Source organism: Vollenhovia emeryi, unplaced genomic scaffold (genome assembly GCF_000949405.1).
Source record: "Vollenhovia emeryi isolate VEMERY1.0 unplaced genomic scaffold, V.emery_V1.0 DF939689.1, whole genome shotgun sequence".
NCBI classification, from domain to species: domain Eukaryota; kingdom Metazoa; phylum Arthropoda; class Insecta; order Hymenoptera; family Formicidae; genus Vollenhovia; species Vollenhovia emeryi.
The window spans coordinates 13,464-24,582 of record NW_011966677.1 but is presented as its reverse complement, the minus strand read 5'-3'; the positions used below and the strand labels follow the sequence as shown (position 1 = coordinate 24,582).

At 49.4% G+C, this 11,119-nt stretch overlaps 2 protein-coding genes across 2 annotated transcripts; both read right to left on the bottom strand.

Annotated features, from left to right (window-relative positions):
- Window positions 1–6,410: 6,410 nt before the first annotated feature.
- Window positions 6,411–8,631, bottom strand: LOC105556955. The gene is made up of 2 exons (XM_012004071.1): window positions 8,405–8,631; window positions 6,411–7,653 (listed from the first exon to the last, which is right to left on the bottom strand). Exons 1-2 carry the CDS (start codon window positions 8,629–8,631, stop codon window positions 6,411–6,413), a joined length of 1,470 nt encoding a protein of 489 aa, XP_011859461.1.
- Window positions 8,632–8,697: 66 nt separating this feature from the next.
- Window positions 8,698–10,353, bottom strand: LOC105556954. Its single transcript, XM_012004070.1, has one exon. The coding sequence runs from the start codon at window positions 10,351–10,353 to the stop codon at window positions 8,698–8,700; it is 1,656 nt and encodes a 551-aa protein (XP_011859460.1).
- Between the last annotated feature and the right edge of the window lie 766 nt (window positions 10,354–11,119).

Below are 11,119 nucleotides of genomic sequence, written 5' to 3'. Positions count from 1 at the left end.
GTAGGATATTCGATGTTCCTCAAAATTGTCTAAACGCCCGCCGCACGGGCAAGCAGCGACGCGAGTTGATTCGGCGGTCGAGCGCGACCGTTGCGGACGACGGAAACAAATAAAGCATTTGTATCTGTACGTTGAGCTAGGACGAGGGCATAACTCTGACAGAGTCTTGCGAGAACCTTCGGAGAGTTGAAAGCTATAACGAATCGCGAGCATCACCGCGAGTATCACTGCGAGTATTAAAAGTGCGAATATCGTTGCGAGTCGTTGCGCGTATCGGGAATAACTGAAACACATATTTGTAATAGACTCAGAATAAAGCTTTCTTTGTAATCTTATCCGTGAGTTGTGAGTTGTGAGCGACAGGACTTTGTGGACTAATAATCCCACAAATTTTGGGGGCTCGTCCGGGATAAGAACATCTCGTCCAGCGGGATAAGAACATCGCGAGCCAGCGCGATAGGAACGTCGCGAGCCAGCGATAGGAACATCGCGAGCTAGCGATAAGATCATCGCGAACCAGCGAGATAAGAACAAAACGGTGTCGATCGTGAGAAGAGAGAGACACGTCTTTGTAATGCGAGAGAGACAGATTGTGTTTCGCGTTGTCCCCGTGGCGCGTATGCCTTTGTGAGTGCGAGAGAGACGGATTGTGTTTCGCGTTGTCCCCGCGGCGCGTATGCCTTTGTGAGTGCGAGAGAGACGGCGAGAGTACGTCGTGACCGCGAGCGCGAGTGACACAGGTCGCGAGCGTGAACAGCACGGGCCGCGCGCGTGTACCGAGTCGACCGAAAAAGAGCGCGAAAAGAGAGAGACTGCGCGAACCCGAGCGTGCGTGAGAGACAAAGAGCGATCTGCGCGGAAAAGTTTCGTGAGGCGATACCGAACGAATTCGCAGATTCTAGTTTCGTGTCGCGAGTGCCTGGTGCCCGACGCGTCAAGATGAGTGCATCGAATCCGTCAAGTTATACAGTGACTCAACTGAAAGAGAGATTACGAGAACTGAATTTGTCCGTGGTAGGAAACAAAGCTGAGCTGTTGGAGCGGCTGCGCGAGGCAGATCCGACCGGTGGATGGCCGCTAGATCCTGAGGCACAGGAGTTTCCCCCTGAGGATCAAGACGAACTCAACGTGATGCCGATGGCAGCAGCTCGTGAGCAGGAGATCGAGTGGTATCGTAGGGAGAGACAATTAGCCGAACGAGAATTACAACTGATGAGAAGAGAGATCGAGTTATTGAAGGAAAGGCAACAACCGGATGCGACGAACCAAGGTCAGTCGGAGAGAGACAACAACCCTCGTGATGTCGCAAAGGCCAGTATCACAGCCATAGCGGATCTACTTGGTTATTTCGATGGTAATGCCGGCAACTATGAGAACTGGGAGTCGCAGCTCAAATTGCTGAAAAGAACGTATCGTCTGCCAGATGATCACGTTAAGATTCTGATCGGCATGCGTCTAAAGGGTAGGGCCTCTGAGTGGCTGCAATCAAAAGCAGAGCACATCGAATTACCCGTTGACGATTTGCTTGGTGAGTTGCGTGAAATGTACGATCATCGCCCAAGTAGGATGAAGTTGCGCAAACAGTTTGAGGAGCGCGTGTGGAAGCCAAACGAAACCTTCCACCAATACGCTCACGAGAAGATCATTTTGGCTAACCGCATACCTATTCCTGAGGACGAGGTAGTCGAGTACGTCATTGATGGCATACCAGTTTCGAGCCTACGAGATCAAGCGCGTATTGGACAGATCACGACGATGGCATCGTTGCGGAAGGCCTTCGAGAAGGTGACGTTGAAGGACAAAGTCTCGAGTAACAACATCGGGAATGCAGAGCAGCGGCGGCGGAACGGCGGAGACCAGCGACGACGAACCAGTGAGAAGGCTAAGGGTGAAAGGAAGGAAGCGGCGAGTGTCGAGTCTGAGAGGCGTTGCTACAACTGCGGTCTGCGAGATCACACGGCTGCAGATTGTCCCACGAAAACAGAAGGTCCAAAGTGTTTTCAATGTGGTGAGCGCGGACATATTGCCGCGAAATGTGCGAAAAAGCAGAGTGCGGTGAGAAGCGTTGATGCTACTGCAAGTAAGAAATGCGATAAGTATGTACGAAGCGTTAGTATAGGCGATCGTGAAATAATTGCTCTTATAGACACAGGAAGTGACATTAGTCTGATGCGAGCTAGTGCGTATGTCCGATTGGGTTGTCCGCGATTAGAGTTGAGAGAACTTCGATTCCGTGGCGTGGGTACGAACAATAATTCAACGTTAGGCGAGTTTAATACGGAGTTAACGATAGATAGTCATGTCTATTCCATTCTTGTGCGTATTGTTCCGGATACATTTATGAGTCATGATTTACTTATTGGTACTGATTTCTTGAATTTAGTCGAGCTAAAGATAAAAGCGGGAAAAATTGAAATTAGCCCGTTGTTAGAGCAGGAGCGCGCGAACGATAACTTACCAGAAATTTTACAGATTGACGTGATTAACGAACGCGAAATCGACGTATCTCATGTGCCAGAGCCGAAACACAGAGATGAGATTAAGAGGCTTGTACGAAGTTACAAACCGATTAAAACGCGAGAAATAGATTTTAAGATGTCAATAACTTTGACAGATGACGAACCCGTTTATCAGCGGGCAAGACGATTGTCGGTATCGGAGAGAGGACTGGTGAATGCACAGATAGACGAGTGGATGCGTGATGGTGTGGTACGTCCTTCTTTGTCAGATTATGCGAGCCCAGTTGTACTAGCTAAGAAAAAAGACGGTTCCGCGAGATTGTGTGTCGACTATCGGCAATTAAATAAAAAAATAATAAGAGATAGATACCCGTTACCATTAATAGAGGATCAGCTAGATTCATTACAAGGGGCAAAGCTTTACAGTACTCTTGATTTGAAGAATGGCTTCTTCCATGTTAAGGTCAGTGAGCAAAGTACTAAGTATACAGCTTTTATTGTGCCAGATGGACATTACGAACTTCTGCGTGTTCCGTTTGGTTTGTGCAATTCTCCGGCCATCTTTCAGAGATTTATTAACATTGTATTTGCGGATTTGATTCGAGCTAAGACTGTATTGACTTACTTGGATGATTTGATTGTCCCATCAATTGATTATGAGACCGGAATACGAAATTTAGAGAGTGTCTTGCGAGTTGCGAGTGAGGCTGGTCTGATGATTAATTGGTCAAAGTGTAGCTTTCTGAAAGAGCGTGTCGAGTTCCTTGGACATAACGTGGAGAACGGATATGTATCCCCTTCCGAGCGCAAAATCGAGGCGGTTAGGAAATTTCCTAAACTTACGAGTGTGAAGCGAGTACAAAGTTTTTTAGGACTTAGCGGATATTTTAGAAAGTTTATACCGCAATATTCGAGCGTCGCGCGACCGTTGAGTGATCTTTTGAAGGCGAATGTTAAGTTTGAATTTGGCGAAAAAGAAAGACATGCGTTTCTGCGATTAAAAGAGATTCTTTGTACCAAACCCATATTAAAGCTTTACGAGATTGACGCCGAAACAGAACTTCATACGGATGCATCGATGTATGGATTCGGTGCAATACTGCTGCAAAGAGGTAAAATTGATAATGAGTGGCATCCCGTTTATTATAGTAGTCATAAAACGACATTAGCGGAACAGAAGTACGCGAGTTATGAGCTAGAAGTGTTAGCAATAGTGAGAGCACTTAGGAAATTTAGGATTTATTTGTTGGGAATTCCATTTACTATCGTAACTGATTGTCGATCTTTCGTAGCAACAATGAATAAAAGAGATCTATGCGTGAGGGTCGCGAGATGGGCACTATTACTTGAGGAGTTTCAATATAAAGTTGAGCATCGCCCTGGCAAGAATATGAAGCATGTAGACGCGTTGAGTCGTCACCCATTACCGGAGTGCAATTTTGTCGAAAAAAAGAGAAGCGGTTTGACTTCACGGTTAAAGAAAGCGCAAGCGGAAGATAGCGATATTAAGAAAATCCTCGATTTAGTAGAGTCGAATAAAGCAAGCGATTACGTAGTGAAAGGCGGTTTACTTTTCCGAGAGGATAAAGGCGAATTATTATTAGTTGTACCAAAGAGTATGCAATCACAGATTATTAGGCAAGCGCACGAGAGGGGCCATTTTTCAGTGGCAAAGACTGAAGCGATTCTGCGTAGCGATTATTGGATACCGAATGTCGGAGCGAAGATCGAAAAGATAATACGAAACTGCGTTGCGTGCATTTTAGCTGAGAGAAAGCGTGGTAAACAGGAGGGCTTCTTAAACTCGATTCCAAAGGGAGAAGTTCCCCTCGATACATATCATATTGCCCATTTGGGTCCACTCCCTTCTACGAAAAAAAGCTATAAGCATATCTTTGTTGTAATAGATGCATTTTCCAAGTTTGTGTGGTTATATGCGACCAAGACCACAAGTGCGAGCGAAGTCTTGGAAAAATTGCGTAAGCAAGCGTTTGTTTTCGGGAATCCGCATAGGATAATTTCTGACAGAGGTACTGCCTTCACCTCTAATGAATTTTCTGAGTACTGCGTGAATGAAGGTATCGAGCACATTCTAATTACTACCGGAGTACCAAGGGCTAATGGCCAAGTCGAGCGTGTGAACCGTACGTTAATTCCGTTGTTAACAAAATTGTCGGATCCAAAGTGCGATGAATGGCATAAATATTTAGAGCGTGCGCAACAGTACATGAACACTATAGTACACCGAAGTATAGGTACCGATCCTTTTCGCTTATTATTTGGTACTAAAGTACGATTGCGAGATGACCCCGAGATACGTAGATTAATTGAAAGCGAGTGGGTAGAGATGCACCAGAGGGAACGCGATGAAATAAGAGAACGCGCGGTAGAGAATATATTAAAAGTGCAACGTGAGAATCGTCGAACGTATAATAGAAAGAGAATCGCGGCTGTAAACTATGGAGAAGGTGATTTGGTTGCAATTAAGCGAACCCAGCAGAAACCGGGCTTGAAGCTAGCGTCAAAGTTTCTTGGCCCTTATAGAGTGACCCGAGTTTTGCGTAATAATAGGTATAATATGCAGCGAGAGGGCACCTGCGAAGGCCCGTACATGACTTCAACTTCTTCTGATCACATGAAGCCATGGTTACCCGAATTATCAAGCGATGAGTTAGATAGCGACAAGGAGTGATATTCGAGGTCGAACATCCGTGCAGAATGGCCGAGTGTAGGATATTCGATGTTCCTCAAAATTGTCTAAACGCCCGCCGCACGGGCAAGCAGCGACGCGAGTTGATTCGGCGGTCGAGCGCGACCGTTGCGGACGACGGAAACAAATAAAGCATTTGTATCTGTACGTTGAGCTAGGACGAGGGCATGACTCTGACAGAGTCTTGCGAGAACCTTCGGAGAGTTGAGAGCTATAACGAATCGCGAGCATCACCGCGAGTATCACTGCGAGTATTAAAAGTGCGAATATCGTTGCGAGTCGTTGCGCGTATCGGGAATAACTGAAACACATATTTGTAATAGACTCAGAATAAAGCTTTCTTTGTAATCTTATCCGTGAGTTGTGAGTTGTGGGAGACAGGACTTTGTGGACTAATAATCCCACACAACTAATAAAAGTAGATTACAATGTGTTAGCGATTCTCCTTTGGAAGAGCTCGCTGGACCTCTGCGGATGGAAGCAGCGCTGAGAGGACTTTGCGGTGAGAGGCTCGGGAGCGGATGCACGCTTTAGAAGGTGGAATCTCACGTGATTGTAACTCAGGCCGTTTGAGTAAAATACCGTGTCAGTTTAATAAGTATAGAAGCTTACAGTTCGGTAGTCTATGAGATAACGGTGGATGAAAAGTCTCTTAATCACTTGCACAGGTCGATAGTATTTATCTAGAGCCGGCCTCGTGAATGCGGATGCCCGTGAGCCGTGTCCACGCTACGCCGGCGTGCGATGCGTGGTGAGCTTGAGCTGCCGGTGATGCTGTATCGAATGTCCTGAATGTGTCGCACTGCAAAGCGTTCACTGAATGTTCACACTGAGTCAGTTCTCGGATGAGAAAGTCCACCAGAGCACTAGAAAGATCTTCTGCACTTCACGACGCGTGTACTAGGTACCGTAGCCATCAGCCAAAAGGGCCGGTAACGGACGTGACGAAGCGCGGTCCCCTCGCGTCGCGATCGGGCATGCGCGCGCAGCGCTCCTGCGGCGCTGCACGATCTGACCCGGCTGATGCTGCCATCACGCCGGTAACGAACTGACCGAGATTCAGAAATGAATCTCGAACATTCCGCCCGCCATCAGCAACGTAGTTGATGATCCCTGATGTTATGATGAGATTGGCAGGACGGCGAGCTTGACCACTGGTCGGATGAGAGTGGTAGTGGCCGTCTTCAGAGTCACCACCCGCACGAGACCATCCTCCCCAGGGTGTAGAGCCGTGATCCGGGCTAACGGCCACTTGCATGGCGGTAGCCGCTCGTCGGTGATGAGCACCAATGACCCGACCTTGATTTCGTTGTTCCTGTGGTGCCACTTTGAGATGGCTTGTTGTCGTTGTAGGTAATGCGCTGCCCAGTGTGTTGTGCCTTCTGCTGGATGAGCTGCCATCGAGAGAGTCTTGCGATTGCCAGGTCGGTGAGTGAGAGCTCTGGTATGGCGGTGAGCGGACTTCCTACGAGGAAGTGACCTGGCGTGAGTGCTGCGATGTCGTCCGCGTCGTCACTCAATGGTTCGAGAGGGCGCGAGTTGAGGATTGCCTCAATTTGAGTGAGCAATGTGGTGAGCTCCTCAAAGGTGAGCACGCTTTCTCCAATGGTCCGCCGTAGGTGGTACTTGATAGATTTTACGACGGCCTCCCATTTTCCTCCCATGTGAGGTGTCGCTGAGGGATTAAATTCCCATCGGGTGTTGTCTTGCGAGAGCAGGTGAGAAACTCGCTGATGTTCTTGAGTGCTCTGGATAAACAGCCTTTTGAGAGCCGCATCCGCGCCGATGAAATTGGTGCCGCAGTCGGAGTGTAAGGTGTGAGCAATGCCGCGTCTGGATGAGAAGCGTCGATAGGCGGCAATGAATCCCTCCGTAGAGTAGTCACTGACCGCCTCGAGGTGTACTGCTGAGGTTGAGAAGCAGACAAAAACGCAAATCCAGCCTTTAGTTGTTTTGGCACCTCTTCCTTTCCACGTTTTGACGGTGAGCAGCCCCGCGTAGTCCACACCTGTGTGAGTGAACGGTCGTGCCTGCGTAACCCGAGAGAGAGGTAGTTGGCCCATCAATTGATGAGCACGGATCCCCCTCTGCCGAGCACACGTGACACACCGCAGAATGTGGGACTTGACAGGGGCCTTCCCGCCTAGAATCCAGTATTGTTGTCGGATGTGCGACAGCGTAAGCTGCGTGCCTCCATGTAGCGTCCGTTGATGAGCGTGAGCGATGATAAGTGACGACAGCTGAGAGTGACGAGGCAAGATTACAGGATGTGTCGCATCGAATGCGAGAGCTGCGTGAGCGAGTCGTCCGCCGACGCGAATAACTCCTTGAGCGTCGATGTACGCAGTCAATCTGTTGAATGCGTGTGCCTTTGCCAACGGGGAGTCTGCCTGTAATGCCTTGAGCTCGTGCGAGAAGTACGTTGCTTGAGTGGCCTGAATCCAGAAGAGCCTCGCTTTCTCCAAGGTCTCTGGAGAGATGTGTCTGACAGGCAATGTGTTTGGGAAATTTCCTCCCTTTCGAATCTCGTCATGAGATCGAAAGATCGCGAAATCTCCGTGAGCGCTGCGAGTGGATCGGGGGGTGAGAAAGGACGTGCAACGTGGCGAGAATGACTACGATTCAGTTTCTTTAAAATGAGTTGAACGTTTAATTGTATTTACACTATGTACAGTTGAGATTTACCGAGGCGTATGATTGAGGTGAGCGAGTCCTTCGAGCTCTCTTGTTCGCACAAGACCGTCGGGGATGTGCCGCCCGTTGAGCCGGTGGCCGGCTACAAGCGAGCGTGCACGTACAGAATGAGAGGCCTTTGCGCAGAACACCGATGCACTCGATTTGAGCACTTAACTAATGAGTCTTTCCCGGGTGAGCACTAATTGTCAATGTGAGATGGCACTGAGATAGCACTTGAGAGCGAGCACGATAATTCAGTCAGCCGATGCGAACTTTTCCACCGCTTACAACGACGACTTTCTCACGACGACTGAACTCTCTGAGCTTGCGCGCAAGCCCTCGAGCCATGTTCACGGGCCCGACACGTGCTCGTTACCCGGTCGCGCGGTCGCGCGCGCGGTACCATTGGGCCTCGCGAATAACCGTGAGATGGCGAGGGCAGTACAATTGAGATAACTGGAGGAATCTCAAACACAATGAGTCGTGGACTTTCTTCAACCGTGAGACGAATCTGAAACAGAGAGCTGTAATCTTCAATAGTTTAGTGAGGTTTGAGTACCTGTAGATGAGGTCCCATTGATATTCAGTCCTTGGCGTAACCGTCAGTAGCGAAACGCCTGGGCGAGCTTCTGTAGCACTCATCTCGTCAGAGAGTGCTGGTTGCGACGGCCATGAGTCTGAATTGAGTATCCATGGTGGTCCCGTCCACCAAAGTGCGTGGTTTTGAAGTTGAGTGGTCGTGAGGCCTCGTGATGCGCAATCAGCCGGGTTGGAAGTTCCAGGCATGTATCTCCAGTGAGCAGCTGGAGTGAGCTCTTGAATTTGAGCCACCCTGTTCCTGACAAAATCCTTTCAGCGTGATGCATGAGATCTGATCCCCGAAAGTGTTACGAAAGAGTCCGTCCACATATGCGTTGCCGTAACGTCCATGTTCAAAGTGGCTTTGACGTATTGCATGAGTCGAGAGAGCAGTAAAGCAGCCGTGAGTTCCAGTCGCGGGATTGAGAGCCGCTTGAGAGGTGCTACCTTAGTCTTGGAGCACACAAGTGAAAACGTGGCGCCGTTTGAGTCGTGAACGGATATGTATATGACTGCAGCCATTGCCAATTGAGAAGCATCAGAGAATCCATGAAGTTCCACTTGCGAGTCGCTCCATGTATTGAGCCACCGAGGTATTGAGAGTCTGGCCAGACTTGTGAGTTCTTCTCTGATGGAGAGCCACCGGGTTGAGAGCTGGGATGGCAGTGGATCATCCCATTGGAGCTTGTGCAGCCACAGCTCCTGCAAGAGAATTTTGGCCTTGATCACGACGGGTGATGCAAAGCCAAGTGGATCGAATATCTGAGCCACTTCAGATAATACGAGGCGTTTTGTGAGCCTGCCTTCTTTGCGTGAGCTTCGCGTTGAGAATGCAAAGGTGTCTTCTTGAGGGAGCCATTTAAGTCCGAGTATCTTGGTTGCGCAATCGTCGCATGTGATTGGTAAGCCTTGGTCTTCGCTGTCGGTAACAGTCTTGAGTATATCGAGATGAGTAGCATGCCATTTTGCTAGTGGGAAGCCGCCCGCCATGCAGAGGCCCTTTAGTTGATGTGCGACCTCCTGCAATTGTTGAATCGTATCTGCACCACCAAATATGTCATCGACATACTTGCCATGAGTGATGGATGGCACAGCCAGTGGATATTTATGTCCTTCGTCCTCTGCTAGTTGTAACAGCGTCCTGACGGCCAAGAACGGCGCGGCCTTTGTCCCGTAGGTGACGGTTGTCAGATGATATGGCACTTCATTGAGTTGATCGTCCATCCAGAGTATCCGTTGTAACTCCCAGTCATCCTTGTGAATTTTGATCTGCCTGTACATCTTGGTGATGTCCGTAGCGAAAATGTGACGATGTCTTCGTATCCATAGGAGAACATCTGAGATGTTCAGATGCAATTTCGCTCCCGTATACATGAGGTCGTTGACAGAGTAGCCCGATGTGGATGCGCTGGAGCCATTAAATACGACCCGCAGCTTGGTTGTTGTACTGTCAGGCTTGAGAACCCCGTGATGTGGCAGGTAGAAGTGTGAGCGACGACTGGAGATGGATGATGCCTTCGTCATGTGGTTGAGCGTCTCGTAATCCATCATAAATTGTTGATAGAGACGTTGATAGTTCACATCCCTTGAGAATCGTCTGCGTAGTCCCTTGAGGCACTGATGGGCGACGTGGTACGAATCATCCAGAAGATATACTGGTGATTTGAGCGGAATCCTGACGACGTACCTCCCTGAAGAATCACGAGAGTGTGTGGCCTTGAAGTGCTCTTCGCACCTCTGCTCGTCAGGAGTGAGTTTGTTGACATCGTGAGTAGGCACCTCCTCTTGAACCCAAAATTTTGTCAGTAACTCGTTGAGAGCATCCTCGTTGACTTGAGTAGAAGCATGGTGCGTTGATGTGCGTGTTGCTTCCCTGTTGACTGGTCCAAGAACGAGCCATCCGAAAATGGAGAGTTGCGCTATCGGCATGAGTGGAGAATGCCGAATGATATTGGGCTTGATGATTTACCCGTAAGCGTCTGCGCCGATGAGGATGTCAACTGGCCGCGGGATGAGAAAATCAGGATCGGCTAATGCCAAGTTCCTGAGATGCGGCCATTCTTCCGGTTCCGCCTCGAACGATGGTAAGATTGATGTAACTGTCCGGAGGACGTGAGCTTGAATTGTGGCAGCTGCGTTGGAATGTGTCGAGCGTAACGTGAGTGACACGACTCCTCGTGACCGAGTACACTCCTTGCCTGCAATTCCAGTGATGACAATACCGGAGTATTGACGAGGGATGTTGAGCTGCCGAATGAGATTCTCCGTGACGAAGGAGAGTTTGGATCCTGAGTCAATGAGCAGACGCGCTGAGTGATGTGTTGACGATGAGCTGACCAGTGCCAAGGCTGTGGCGAGTAGAGTCGAGCAGGATGAGCGGACGTGTGAGTTGGTCTCGACGACTGCACCGACTCTTCAATTTGCGGGCGTGCCCGATGAACCACCGGCCTTTTGAGCTGACGATGCGGTTGTCTGTGTGCCGTGCAGCATGGTATGGTGCCGCCCTGAGCAGGTCTTACAGCCTCGCTGAGACTTACATGCGCGCACACTATGACGCCCCAGGCAATTGAAGCACAACCGCTTCTGTATCGCCACCGTGTGCCGCTCGGATGGTGGTAGCGCCCGGAATTTACTACACATCACTAAGAAATGCTGCGCTCCGCAGCAGTCGCACGGGTATGATGTATCGACCTGA

Bases quoted from the DNA above. Each gene is read 5' to 3' on its own strand.
- LOC105556955 (XM_012004071.1), bottom strand. From the start codon at position 8,631: ATGCCTGGAACTTCCAACCCGGCTGATTGCGCATCACGAGGCCTCACG. The intron at 7,654-8,404 runs GTACTCAAACCT...ATTGCCTGTCAG, and splicing joins CAATGGGACCTCATCTACAG to ACACATCTCTCCAGAGACCT.
- LOC105556954 (XM_012004070.1), bottom strand. From the start codon at position 10,353: ATGCCGATAGCGCAACTCTCCATTTTCGGATGGCTCGTTCTTGGACCA.